The sequence below is a fragment of the Protopterus annectens genome, chromosome 9.part0, assembly GCF_019279795.1.
Source record: "Protopterus annectens isolate FY-2018-M chromosome 9.part0, PAN1.0, whole genome shotgun sequence".
Taxonomy (NCBI): domain Eukaryota; kingdom Metazoa; phylum Chordata; order Ceratodontiformes; family Protopteridae; genus Protopterus; species Protopterus annectens.
Window position 1 is genome coordinate 1,410,396,966 of NC_056743.1, and position 14,273 is coordinate 1,410,411,238.

Sequence of the window (14,273 nt, forward strand, 5' to 3'; positions counted from 1 at the left end):
TCTGATCTTACCAGCGACGGGTTTACCTCTGGTGTGGAACATTGGTCACCCATATTGGTGATGATCAAGTCCAATATGTTGTCATCTCTCATGGGAGTGGTAACCAGTTGTTCCAGGGCGTTTGAGTTTATAAACTCTAGAAAGAGTTCGGCAAAGGAGTTTGTACTCGAGTAGTTTCCCCAGTCTATGTTTGGGGTAGTTGAAATCACCCAATATCATGGTGTTGGGTAGGATCTTCATATTTTCCAGTGTTCTCAGGAATGCTGAGTGGGGGTCTTGAGACAGGGTGGGTGATCTGTAGCAGGCTACAAACTGAAAGGCAGTTTTGCCCACTGTTAGTTGCACATGGATGGTCTCCGAGGCCTCATGCTGTGCTACAAGCATGGAAGTGTGGGAATCCTTGATGAAAATGGATACACCACCACCTTTTGTATTTCGGTCCGGGTTCTGGAGCCGAACGGTATGGTATGAGTTATAGCCTGGTAGTGCTGGGGTGCTCTCTGGAGCCTTGAACCAGGTTTCTGTTACTGCACATAAATCAATTCCCTCCTTGCTGAGGAGTGCCTCGAGTGCATGCATTTTAAGGTTTAGACTTCTGGCATTGAGTAGCACTACCCTCAGTTTTTTGTTGCTTGTGTTGTTTACGGAGGTGGGTTTGTCTTTTGAACCTTGCCTAAAAAAGCACTATGGAGGTGGCAAGAGCCTTGGCCAGTATTCGAAAGCCCAAGGGCGACAGGTGCAAGCCGTCTCTTGAGAAGCAACGTGGCTTGTCGAGCATGTCATCCCAGACTGACAAACACTGGATCCCCTTTGAATTACACCAAAAGCTAAGCCAATTGTTAAAATCGATCATTTTATCTTTATACTGTGGCATCATTCTTGATGAGGGCAAGATGCTACTCAGGGTCAGGGTCATACCGGTCTGGGCTACATGATCAGAGAGCTCCTCTATGTCTCTTTTCATGTAGTCCAGGGAGGTACGTCTAAGAAATATTTTACTAAAGTATTGGACTATTTTAAGACAGGACAGGAATTTAAGACAGTATGTTGGTGGGGGACCCTTAATGGTTTTTAGAAAAGGGAGGAATTTAAAAAATTGTTTTGAAAAGAAGTTTTCTATATTGAAATGTAATGGTGCACATATGAGTAAGTGTGGAACATGTCACTTTTACAAATATATAAAAGAGGGAGATATGTATGAAATTAATAATATCACAGTAAAATTAAGAAGTAGATATAATTGAAATACTGAGTGGGTTACCTATTGTGCTAGGTACAAACAATGTAAGTGTTTCTATATCAGCAAAACCGATAAAAAATTGAAGAATCGTATTTACGAACATCTTTATGAGATTAGAAAGCAGAAAGAGACCAATGCATTATATAAACATTTGTTTGAGAATGAAACACTTTCATTCAAATTTTTTGTAATAGACCATATTTCAGTAGAATTAAGAGGGGGTGCTTGGTCCATTTTACTTGAGAAAAGGGAGTTGTATTGGCAGCTATTGTTAGATGCTGCCAATTGGCCAGGGCTTAATGAGAATACTTCCATTAGTTCATTATTGAGGTTGAAAGCTTTATTGAGGTGATTTTTAATATGTATTTATTTGTTTATTTAGTTTATACATTTTACATGCATTATCTATTCAGTTTTAAATCTATTTATTCATATACATTTATTACTGTTAGGATATGTTATATTAATATATTCTTTAGTTATCCGTATTTTTAACTTTAAGGGGGCGTGGTTTTAAATGTTTTTTTTTACATGTGACCACTTGAATTTTGTTTAAATACTGACTGTTTTAAATGTTCCATGTCTGACTAAGTTCTGTATTGGTGGGACGAAAGCGCTTACCATTTGGCTTTATTATTTGTGTGCTTATTAAACCGTTCAGCAGTATTTGGACTCTGTGTTTTTTTCAGCTATTCCTCCAGCTATTTGTATCATTTGGATCCTGTGCTGTTTTACTTACACCACCTGGTGTTTTTGAACATCTTACTTCCTCGACTGCATTTGGTTTGCTCATACTTCATGAGGTAAAAAGCATTTCCAAACTCCTGACAGTTACTGTTTAGAGTTGGACTTATCTAGAGATTACAAAAAAGAAAAATAATCGGTGTAGCTGGTTTCCCATGTTACTAGTTCAACAGAAAAACCATACCAAGGTAGATGCAGTAATCAGCAGGTCTAATTTTTTGATTGGCTTGTTCATGTTAACAGCAGCAATTAGAATTAATTAACAGTTTATGTCCAAATCCTGTGTCAAACACTACAGGTGTTTTAGCTGTATGATTTACAGTTTTTAAGTTTCCTGAGTGGAAGCTCACTTTTAATATAAATGCTTGAGTTTAGACCAGAGTGATGGTGGGCATCCAGCCTGATCTGCCGGCTTAACTCCATTTTTTTTCCATTTCCTTTGAGTGAACCCACAGCAAGCTTGTCCAGGATGTGGAAATGGAAACTTCCATGGTCTGGAAAATCACAGCAATGCTTTGCTAGCTGGTCTGTGAGAATCTGGAGACTGATGTCAGGCGGGTGGTGTGCCACCACTTTTCCCTCAATAAACACAACTGCAGCCATTACACTGTGCATGGTATATAACAAAAGCAGTGTTGCAATTACAAGAACAATTGCTGTTGATTTTTTCTGAGGAACGGACAAAATAAGTAATCCTTTTTGCTGATGTATTTGCAGTAAGTGCAAAAATACGGGGCCATGGGGACGAGTTCCTCTGTTATGTACATCCGCTTTGCTTCTTACTTGGTTAAAAAATATGTATTCTATTCAAAACTTTGTTAAAACTTTGTATGCCATTTAAAACTTGTGTTGTAGCTATTTTGGTTTGTTATTCAAATGTATGTGTTGTATTTCACTGTGGAGCTTCTCTCCCTGGGCCTCCACTGAAAATGGGTACTTTTGGCCCAGGGGACCTTCCTGGTAAAGAAATGCAAATAAATAAATAAATAAATAACTGTCCTTCTCTGGTCTGAATTTGCACTCTAACCAGTCCATAATGTTTCCTGGCTCTCTTGAAAACAAAACAAGAGTGGGGTTCCTAGGAGTTTTTCCAGTTGTTTATTGTCTGTAATCACCACGCCATGCTCCTTTTTTCTTTTGTCCTCTGGTGGGTTTCCGTTGAGCCCTAGGAGTCCCCCAGGGGGGGGCCCTCAAAATGGGGTCCTCTGCCTCCTTTAAAAGTTCTGATGGGGTTGAGGATGGAATTATGTAATCTACTGCAGTACCCCCTAGTCAGGAAGTCTTGCTATAGGTTAATTAGACTTGTGATGAAAGCTCTAAGCTCTTTGGAGATGCACACAATTCTCCTCCCTTGTGATTTTATAACACTTCTCTTCGTGATCTGAGGATGCAAGCTTTTACTGTGCAACAGCATATTAACCCTGGTTGGTTTTCTGAACAGATTACTGAAGAGGCATTTGTCATCTAGTCACTCGTCCATCTAACTACTTAACTAAATAAACTACTTGAAACTTTAACAACGTGTCTTTATTCCTCCCACAGGGAGGGCATCAGAGAGAGTCTGCTAGCTAAAGTGATTTTATTTGGACTAATGGAGAACTTATCTGCCCAGCAATGGAGAAACTCTAGCCGACATCGATCCTCAAAACCTGCAAGCAGATAGTTATCAAGTTATCAAGGCTTGGTGCTCAAACCATTGAGCTACTTCAGCTCTGTTCAAGCTGCCAACAGTCTGAATGAATGGTAAGTGCTCTTAAGTTCTAGAAGCTGGCCAGCTGTTATACCTTACGTAAGCTATATCCTATATAACTAAGGCTACTGCAGCAGTGCTCAAATAATGAGCATCAACTACATACAGACACAAAGGCATGCTACATCTTTAACTATATCAGATTCCCTGATACTAACATCTCCAGGACTGAACTCACCGAAAAGCCATAATGTGTGATACAGAATTTGCTGGTGGGAGGGTGGTAACCTGGTCACAATATACACAAGCATTCACTGCTATCTTTTATTATATGGCAGGGATTGCATATTTAGCAATACTAAATAGCAAAAAAAAGCCTTTAAGAGCAGAAATTATACAATCTTCTTGAATGAAAAAGAAAATGTCCAGTGTCTCTCATACAGTTGATCAGCCTCTGAAGAAATGATCTAAGAAGGCTACATATATTTCTACTCTGAAGCAGTAACAAATAACAAGCATAGTTCTCTTCCTATTGGCCAATGATTCTTAAGATAAAGCAAAGTGCACAGTCTAGTGTGCACATTTACTGCATTACTTTCCTTTCTCTCACACAATATCAGTTTCCTTCCAGGCTATGGACAGAGTTAAACCCATGTACACATACCTTGTGAGGCAGTTCCAAGCTGTGTTTGTACACTGGCTGCTGAGCTGGCAGTCAGTCGTGTCTGCAACGTCTGGAACGCACTGTGAGATGTAGCAATATTAGGAATTACACCAGATGGTGAGAGACTTGCAGGAATGCTCTCAGTTGCACTTGTTCTATTAGTGATAAAAGCAAAGCAAATATAAGCTAGTTTAACAGATATAAACACACACAAAACTTGTCATCCTGTATGTAAAACCAAGACGATGCATTAACTTCCATTCATTAACAGGAAAAAAAAAAGAGTGTTGCATAACTTCTACAGTCAGTTCTGCAGAGTAAACAATGACTGCACAAAGACTGGAGTTCATGAAACTGGACAAAACATATAGTTTCATAAAACAAAGCTTGGAGAAAACTACCAAGTGAGATGATCATGAATTGTTGTCAATGTTCATTGCCAAAGATTAAAACAAAGTTTCCCATCTTCAGTGTCATCAGTTTAATATTTCAGTGCTTAATACATCACTCCAAAGATCTGTACTAATTCACAACCCAAAAGGACTAAACTGTCATTAAATATAAAAATATTCAGAATTGTATTCAGTGATAAGAAGTACTAATAAGGCAACACTCATTACATCTGTAATCTTAAAGGGAGCTGTTAGAAGTGGGCAACTGCTGTTAGTTTTCAAGTTCTTCAAATTTTCCTTTAGCTCCAACAGTGTGCCCTGGTAACAGTAAATATGCTTCCAATTTCTTGTCCTCTTCAAACTAGGACCCTTCTAAAAAAGAAAAATAATTCATACAAATTTCTGTTAATGCAAATCAACTACCAAAAGGGCATAAGCGGTGAATGATACATTCTATAATAAGATGGATGGAATGGTGGGGGAATTAAGCCCTTTTAAATATATACATGTATGGTGAAGTACTTATCACTGTTTTTTCTTCAAAAGGCCACATGCAATGGAAGATTGTCAGGAAGTGTCACAAGAGCTTGCAACTACTGCTTCATATTGGTAATGGCAAGAGCCTTCTATGGACAAAATGTCTTGCAACATAGCTTTTTTAAAATAAAGTTTGACCCTTGGGCTAGAGATCAAGGTTGCAGTGCTTCAGGAAACTGTGCAAAGAGAATAAGTATCAAGTGCACAAATGTTTTACCTTGAGCATGTTCTCATAAAGCAAGCAGAGATGGCAGACATCCATCCAGTGGACTGATTTTTGTGCTTACTTGACCAAAGGCCTCTAGGTTTCAAAAACAACTGGAAAACTATGCACAAAAAAGTGTATGTCTACAAGTGCACTAGTCTCTCCCTCATTATGAAAACAAGAGAACATTGCAAATGAGGCTTTGTATCCAAGTTAAGAAGGGCACTCTGTCTCATGTTCTGGGTTCCAAAGAGAAAACAGAAATGTGAACAGACTCTCAAGGTCATCAATGAAAATAACTTCTAGCAGGAAGTATAGAATCCCAATGTTTTATATGCTAATCTAAGACCTGCCATAGAAAGCAGGCTAGAAATAAGGACACAAAGCCTAACAACCAAAGCTCAAACCTCACGGTAGAACTTGACTGTAACAGGGGCCCTCAAATGAAAGAGCACAAGAAAATGGCATTGCTAAGGCAATGTAATGTCACCAATAAGGTTGTGAACGCTAAAAAGAGCCAGGACATGTAGCATAACTGTACATTAACATATAGGTCAGAGTTAACAAAATATCAGAAGTTTTGTAAAGGCATCAGCTAGGGTGGGTAGCGGAGACTAAGCAATTTCACAGAGAATCTCTTCTAGTTGGCACTTTGAAAAGGGCCAGATGAAGGCCCTTCTGCACATTTCTGAAATATTTATGAGACACAGACAAGCTGAAGGGTAACTGCAGTCAAATGTAGTGGATGAAATGATTCTGGTCCACAGCCTGTTTTCATTCAGTGGAGAAGGAACCCACTGTTATAGAATAAAAAAAGAAAGAGCAAAAGTTAAGGATAAACTTTTAGCCTTTGCAGACAAACCTTCATTGGCAGGAGAGGAACTAGAGTGAAGAATGACTGGAAATGCACAGACGCATACCTCTTCCTGTTTCATAGAGAATACATCCACTACAAATGTTGCCTTATTCTACTGTAGGAAAAAGAACAGCTAACAAACACTGTTTTCAGAAAAAAAGAAGTGGACTGCCACTAACTGCCAAACATGAAATACCATTCTTATGCTGCAGACACTTGGTCTGAGACTGAAAGTGCTTTGCTGTTACTATGAGTCTAAAGGTTCAGCCAAAATGTTTGACTTTTGAGATATAGACTGCCATCAGAAATATCTGGTAAGTTACCACCCCAATCAAGATACAAACAGATTTACTGCATAGAGGGAAAATATACACCAAGAAATACATTCACAGACATGAAAATTTAAAAACTACAGTCTAAATTCACATACAGTAATTCTGTCCTGGGACACCTCTTATGGTCCTAATGGGCAAGGATTACTGCCCAAAGTTCCAATGATGCTGATACAATACCTCCATTATGACAACGCAGAAGCCTCTGAACAATGACAGTGCTCAGGGTTTCAACCTTTCAGGTAAGTGGCTGACATAAGAACCTCCTTCAGGCTTGGAAGTATAAGGGGCAAACCCTGCCTTTTGGTTATGTGAAAACATCCACCAGACTACAAAAGAAAAGCAGTACTTTCTCTGCCAATGAAAACACAATAACCATAAGTACATTAAGGCCCATAAAAAGTTCTGAGATTACAGAAGTTTGGGGCTCCTCACAGGTAGCCCTCCATCCATAAAATAATAGACTATGATATTCTTTCATTGGAACTCTTCTTTGACTATGACCAGGCAATTGAACATCCTATCAATAAAAGAAAAGTTGAAGGGCAAGAGAGTACAGTGGAGAGTCGATTATCCAAAATGTCAGTTATCCAAACACAACCTTCCAAAGTTTTCATGTAGGAAAAATCATAAAGTCTGAATATGTAAACATTATACGTATTTGCTTGTACTACAAAATTATACTATACCGTTTTCTACTTACAGTATATTTGTTTTATTTTTCTTGATTAAAGTTAATCAAAAACTTTTAAAGAAGTTTTTTAACCAGTTTAATTATATGTTTGATTATCCAAACAGTTTGATTATACGAACTACCCTAGGTCCCAATTAGTTTGGATAATCGACTCTACTGTACTGAAATTGCTGTCCTCTTAGAGTTAATTTGAGGATCAGTCTGAATAGGTTATACACTCTGACATTCCAATAATCATTCACAATATGCAATGACTAGTCTACTCCTGACACAGATTTGCTGTATCCTGGACTGTTTGTAAACTTCTGAAATCTGCTAGTTTTCACCTCTGCTGCACTTTTACTAGCTTATTAGTCTAGCACCTTACCAGACTTCTTGTAGCAATTACTGTAGCACACAAAAGTGCTACCAGCACTAAATGTTCTACAAGGAAATAGCTCCAGTACTTATTATTAATGCCCACCCCTCCAGGCATGTCTAAAGGTCAGTTCCCTCTGCTTTCTCCTATTAACCTGGTGAATTTGGGCATCCTGAGGCAATGTAGCAGCTGCCACATGTACATTGATAACCCTCTCCTCTTACCTCCCAACACTCAGACTTGCGAGAGATGCACTTATATTCCAAACTGGAAGCCACGCACTCTCCAGCCAAGACCGGAATAGCTGGTCAAGAGGAGGGGTCAACACTTGCACCACACCACATGGAAAACATAGCCATCAAGAACACACACCAGCACTGCCTTCACATAAAGACACAAACCACACACCCACCTTTGCGGAGGCTCTCAATAAAAATCTACCCAAACAGCAGAGACCTCCAAGACAGAAACACACTCGACCACCACAACACAACACTAATCACAAGACACATAACCCTCCTAAACAGTGTGCCACTCAACCAAAGCCCCTAAGGCAAAACAGCATGCCCAACACACTAGTCATAGGTGACTCGATAGTGAGGCACACTGATGTCCCACTCAACAGGTTGAATAAGGAGAAAGTAACAGCTGCCTGTCAGGTGCCAGGATCTGCCACATAACGCACACACTCAGGTCCCTCAACAACAGGTACAAATATGACTCTGTCATTGTACATGTGGGTGTGAATGACCTGAGACATACCTCCCTGGAGTGCATGAAAAGAGACATGGAGGAGGGCAGAGCTGTCAGATTATGTAGCCCAGGCGGGTATGACCCTAGCCCAGAGCAGCCTCCTACCATCACCCAGAATGATACCACAGTACAAGCAGAAAATGACTGATTTCAACAATTGGCTAGGTTTCTGGTGTCATTCTAAGGGGATCCAGTATCTGTCTGCCTGGGATGACATGATTGACGGACCTCGATGCTTTGCCAGAGATGGCCTGCATCTGTCACCCCTGGGCTTCCGGATACTGGCCAAGGCTCTTGCCACTCCTATAGTACCTTTTTCAGGCAGTGTTCCAAAGACCTAATTACCACCGTAACAGCTACAAACAAATGCAATCTGAGGGTCATGCTGCTGAACGCTATAAGTCTAAATCTCGAAGCACTCCTTAAAATGGAGAACATCGACATTTGTGCTGTAACAGAGACCTGGTTCAAGGCAGCAGAAAGCACCCCTGCACTACCAGGCTATAACTCATTCCACACCTTTCGGCCCCAGAACTGGGACCGAAGCGCCAAAGGTGGTGGTGTTTCCATATTCATAAAGGATGTGCACACCTTCAGACTGGTAGCCCAACATAACGCATCAGAGATACTTCAGGTGCAGCTAACATTGGGTAAGACAGCAACTCAGGTCGTAGCCTGCCATAAGTCCCCAACAATGTCCCAAGACTCACACTCCACATTCCTAAGCACCTTGGAGAATATCAGGGTCCAACCTAACACTCTCATACTGGGCAACTTCAACTACCCCTCCATTAACTGGGAAAACTACTCATGTACCAATACACTTGGTCAACGTTTCTTGGAATTCATTAATTCCAATGTTCTGGACCAGCTTGTTCTTAATCCCACTACAGGAAGCAACATCCTTGACCTGGTCAGTACTAACATGGGCGACCGTTGCTCTATACCAGTGGTCAACTCCTCCCTGGTTAGATCCGACCACAAACTAATCACCTTGGAAATCCACATCCCCCAACCCCCCACCCCCAACAAAGGTAACCACCATAAAAAACTTCTCCAAAGCTAACTTTGGGCTTCTAAAAACAGAGGTGGCTAACTCATGGCACCCATGCAATTGGAGAACAGCTGCATGACCGCCGAATCATACACTAATGCCCTGTACGAACACGTACACAAATGCATGGATCTTGCCATATCCAATAGAACCAAGATGCTCTTCTCCAAAAAAAGGAAACCAATCTGGTGGTCCCCTGCCATAAACAAACTCTACAACAGGAGGAGGAAACTGATGTGGAATAAGGTGAAGTCCCAAGACTGGAAAAACTCCCTTATCAGCCTCAACAAAAAGTTGAGATCCGTCATCAAATCCTCTAAAGCTAGCTATGAAACTATGAAAACAGAATTGCAGCAGATAGTAAAGACAACCACAAGGCCTTCTATAGTTATGTAAAGAATCTCCACGGCAATACTCAGATTTGTTTGGGGCTATTGCACAACGGCACCTCCTATACCGAGCCAACAGATATTGCCAATATACTGGCTAACAGATTGTTGGGGGAGAGAGGTGTAAAGTTGGCACTCAAAGGACCAATCACAATACCAGTAGACTGCCAAGCACCCAGTATTACTGCTGCACATGTTAAAACAGCACTGTCCAAGGCCAAGAATACAGCTTCTATGGGACCTGGCAATATCCCTGGCTGTGTTCTATATGAACTACAAAGTGAACTGACACCTCACCTGTGTGCCCTGTTCAATCACAGCCTCACCTCAGGCTTTGTCCCTACAAATGGTACACTGCTACAGTCATCCCATCTCACAGAGGAGGAGTGACTACAGACCCTGGGAACTATCGCCTCATTAGCCTGATGAGTCTGATATGCAAAGATATAGAATGCATCATCATGGACCTAATAAACAAGGATATAGGGAATCTCCAAATTCTGGATCCTACACAGTTTGGTTTTGTGAAGGGTAGAGCATACATGCTCAACCTGGTCGCCTTCTATGAGTCAGTCACTAGAGCTTTGGATGAAGGCAAGGTGGTTCATACAGCCTACCTTGATCTGGCCAAGGCCTTTTATACCATTCCCCACTCAGGAATCATAGAAAAACTCACTAAGCTAGGCATCAACCCCTATATCACTAGGTGGGTTGCAAACTGGATCACAAATAGAACCCGCAGTGTGAAAGTAGCTGATTCCAAGTCAGACTGCCAATCCAGTCACGAGTGGAATCCCACAGGGTTCGGTCCTGGGTCCTCTCCTGTTTGGTATCTACTTCTCTGAATTTCAGGCCAACACGAAGGGACTCTGGCTGACAAAGTTCGCAGACGATTGCAAGTTGGGAGCCATAATTAACTCCCCAAGTGATGTTGACATCCTACAGAAAGGCCTCACTGCGACCAACGACTGGTGTCAGAACCATGGCCTTAAGCTCAGTGCCAAAAAATGTGTCGTCATCCCCTTTGGGAAAAACCCGGTTCCCATGAATTACCACATCGATAGTAGTCCACTGAACACAGAAGGCGTTATTAAGATATCTGGGAACACAGGTTGACCGCAACCTCTTTTTTGAGCACCACATTGCCACTGTGGTCAGAAAACCCTTCTATGTGGCACATCTCATTACTAAAGGTTTTGCATCCACAAAGAAAAGAGGTCATTGCCACCATCTACTCTTCCCTCATTAGGCCAATCATCAAGTAATGCCCTACTTGGCATGTACCTCACTAGACACCTGCAACATGTGGAGAGGCCATAAAACTACCTCACAAAGAAGATCCTGGGCCTTAAACACTTGTCCTATATGGACAGACTAAAAAAAACTCTATTCTCTGTCTCATATCACCTACTTAGAGGTGATCTCTGCTTGACTTACAAAGCCATGTCTAACCCAGCTCTGTTAGAAATGCTACATCTATAGAAATCCCAATCCCTCTGCACTACATGCTCCACAGAACTCAACCTCATTACCACAATCAACAGAACTAGCTGGAGGGGCAGGTTCAAAACTTAGAGACTGCCCATGCTATGGAATAGATTTCCCATACATGTCAAGCGGAGCCCCTCACTGGCCCTCTTCAACAGAAATCTTGATGAGTTGATGGGAAATATAAAATTCACACTGGGGATCACTCTAGTGGCTCTACTTGACAAGGGCAATGGTAACTACGGTTGGGTGGCACAATGCCAAGGTAATCCTATGGGCTAGGCTTGTAAAGGCTCCAGGGCCATTAGCCTGGTACACACCTATGAACCTATGAAATTAAGAAAAAAATCTGTTTGACAGCAAAGAAATAACAATGTGAAGGCTGAGCCTTCTGCATATTTTATGTCATATGCAAACGTTTAAGTCATTTTATCCAATATTACACAGAACTTCCCAACTTTTTGAAGACAAAAAAAAAAACAGAATAAAATTTCCTGTTCCTCCTGAAGTACCCTTTCTAAAGCTTCTTTAAATAGTGGAAGTAAAATCTACGATAACTATGCTAGTATACTTTAAATTACCAGATGGAGTTGAGACCTGAACTCTACTACATAGAATCTACCTACTGTCCCAAGAGCTAGCTTTTCAATCTGCAGCAAACTTACAACAGCCTGCCTTACACAAGAAGCCTTGAATGTGTCTCAATGACCTCAAAGACAGGAATACTTTTAGCATATGGAGGCAACAATCAAAGTTTTAGAGAAAGGAACAAGCACAGTAGAATGAAATAAATTATTCTGATTGGTGACCCCTTTATTAGTAAGATATAAACTTTTTTTTTTTGCAAAACAAAAAACAAGGAAATCAGTGGAGGAGGTGAAACACAAAACCTCAACAATGGAGGGAAGATGGATGTAAATAAGATGACTGACTATACAGCCTAGGCTATGGAGTCCATGGTGCTGATATAGATATTCAAGTGCATTCATTGTTGCAGTCCTGACTATTGGGATTTCCTGCAGTGAAAACCCTCAGCTGGCTTGAGTACCAGACAAAATTCTTTCCGGCCCCCAGGCAGGTGGACACCCTGAATGACATCAGTATGTTTGGGTATAAAGGTAGCCAACCTGTGTCATGATACCAGTGTTTTCTTGCCCTCAACTAGGAGCAGCCCTAAGTAGATAGGAGGCATCCAAAGGAGAACCTGACATAGGAAGGGAGCCAAGGAGGGGTCCCTCAGCTGAGTAGCAAAACAGGATCAACCTACATAGTAGGCTGAGGGGGGGGGGGGTTTGGGAGGGAAAGAAAACTGCAACAGTGAATACACTTGAACATCTACATTTATGCTAAGTGTACACAACTATATTATGTTCTTCGTGTTTCACTGTTGCAGTCCTGACCATTAGGAAGATTCCCAAAGCTGAAAGGAGGGAGGAAGGTGTTTAAGGGGAAGAGAGGATGCCCTCCAAGACAGCAGTAGCAAAGCCTGCTCTAGACCTGGAGAAAGATGGCAGGTGGTAGTCTAAATGAAGGTATGCACTGAAGACCAGGTGGCAGCCTCCAAGATGTCCTTGGTGGAGACCCACTTTAGAAAGGCAGTGGGAAGTAGCAATTGCCCTGGCGGAATGAGATTTTATCCCTACTGATGGCACTTTGCCGTGTAAACTGTAACAAAAGCAAATGCAGTGGGAAATCCATTTGGAAATAGTTTGCTTAGAGGAGGCTTGCCTTCTTTTCCAGAGGCAAAGGTAATGAAAAGTTGATCAGACTTTCTCAAAGCTTTTGTCTTATCCAGACAGAAGCATAGCTGTCTGCGCTCATCCAAGTGATACAGTATTCTCTCCCCTTTGTTTTGTGGATTGGGAAAGAAGGTAGGGAGATGGATGGCCTGATTCAAAGAGGTGTTAGTGACCACTTTAAGCATAAAGGACGGACTGGTTCTGAGAGAGACCTTACCCCTGTGGAAGACAAGGAAAAGTTCCACTGCCATGAGGGCCTGCAACTCAGAAACCCTCCTAGCTGAGATGATAGCAGAAGAACTATTTTCCAAGTCAGGAACATTAGGTCCGCATAAGATGTTGGCTCAAAAGGGGGCAAAGTCAGTTTCTCTAGTACAAAATAAAGGTCCTAAAGAGGAGTAGGTTTCCTCCTGGGTGGTCTAATGTGGATTACTCCCCTAAGAAATTGCTTTAAGAGTGGATGGGAGAAAAGGGGAGGGTGGGAGAACACATATGCAGAGATGGTAGATGTATGGATTTTAATGGAAGAATGAGATAGTCCCTGATTCAGCAGGAAACGTGTTGATTTGAGATCTGGGTGGCAATCTTTGCACCAAACAGAAAATCTTTTTCCACTTAGCTGAACAGGATTTCCTGGTGTTAGGCCTTCTGGATTCTTTGAGGATGGCTAGCACCTGTTTACTTAGGCTAACCCCATTGTGGTTTGTTGTGGGATCATCCACGCGCAAGGCTGAGGGTCTGCAGATTGGGATGTACAATGCTTCTCTTGTTCTGGGTGAGGAGATCTACTCTCTGAGGGAGTACCCATGGGCCCTGGTTGATGAGTTCGAGGAGGAAGGGGTACCAATGTTGTCTAAGCCAGTCCAGAGCTATAAGAATTGCTCTTGGGCCCACTTCTCTTATCTTGAGCAGAACAAGAGGAAGAAGGGGTATGGGGGAAATGCATAAATTAAAAGCACTGTCCAAGTGAAGGAGAAGGCATCTGCTTTCCAAGCTGTCTCTTGTTTGCAACCAGTACAGAATTTTTGCAGGTGTGTGTTCACTTTGGATGCAAAGAGGTCCACCTGTAGAATTCCCCATGTTTGGGTTATGGACTAGAAGATCTTTTTGTGCAGATGCCACTCATGAGGATCCAAGT

The 14,273-nt window shown here is 41.6% G+C and overlaps 1 protein-coding gene across 4 annotated transcripts in view; it reads right to left on the minus strand.

The window, feature by feature from the left end:
- KANSL3 (KAT8 regulatory NSL complex subunit 3) overlaps positions 1-14,273 on the minus strand; it is a 2,067,031-nt gene that overhangs the window by 489,711 nt on the left and 1,563,047 nt on the right. For all 4 annotated transcript variants that reach the window (XM_044084373.1, XM_044084371.1, XM_044084372.1 and 1 more), the window contains exon 17: positions 4,339-4,493. In XM_044084373.1, coding sequence (XP_043940308.1) covers positions 4,339-4,493 — 155 coding nt within the window. The remainder of the gene's footprint in view (positions 1-4,338; positions 4,494-14,273) is intronic.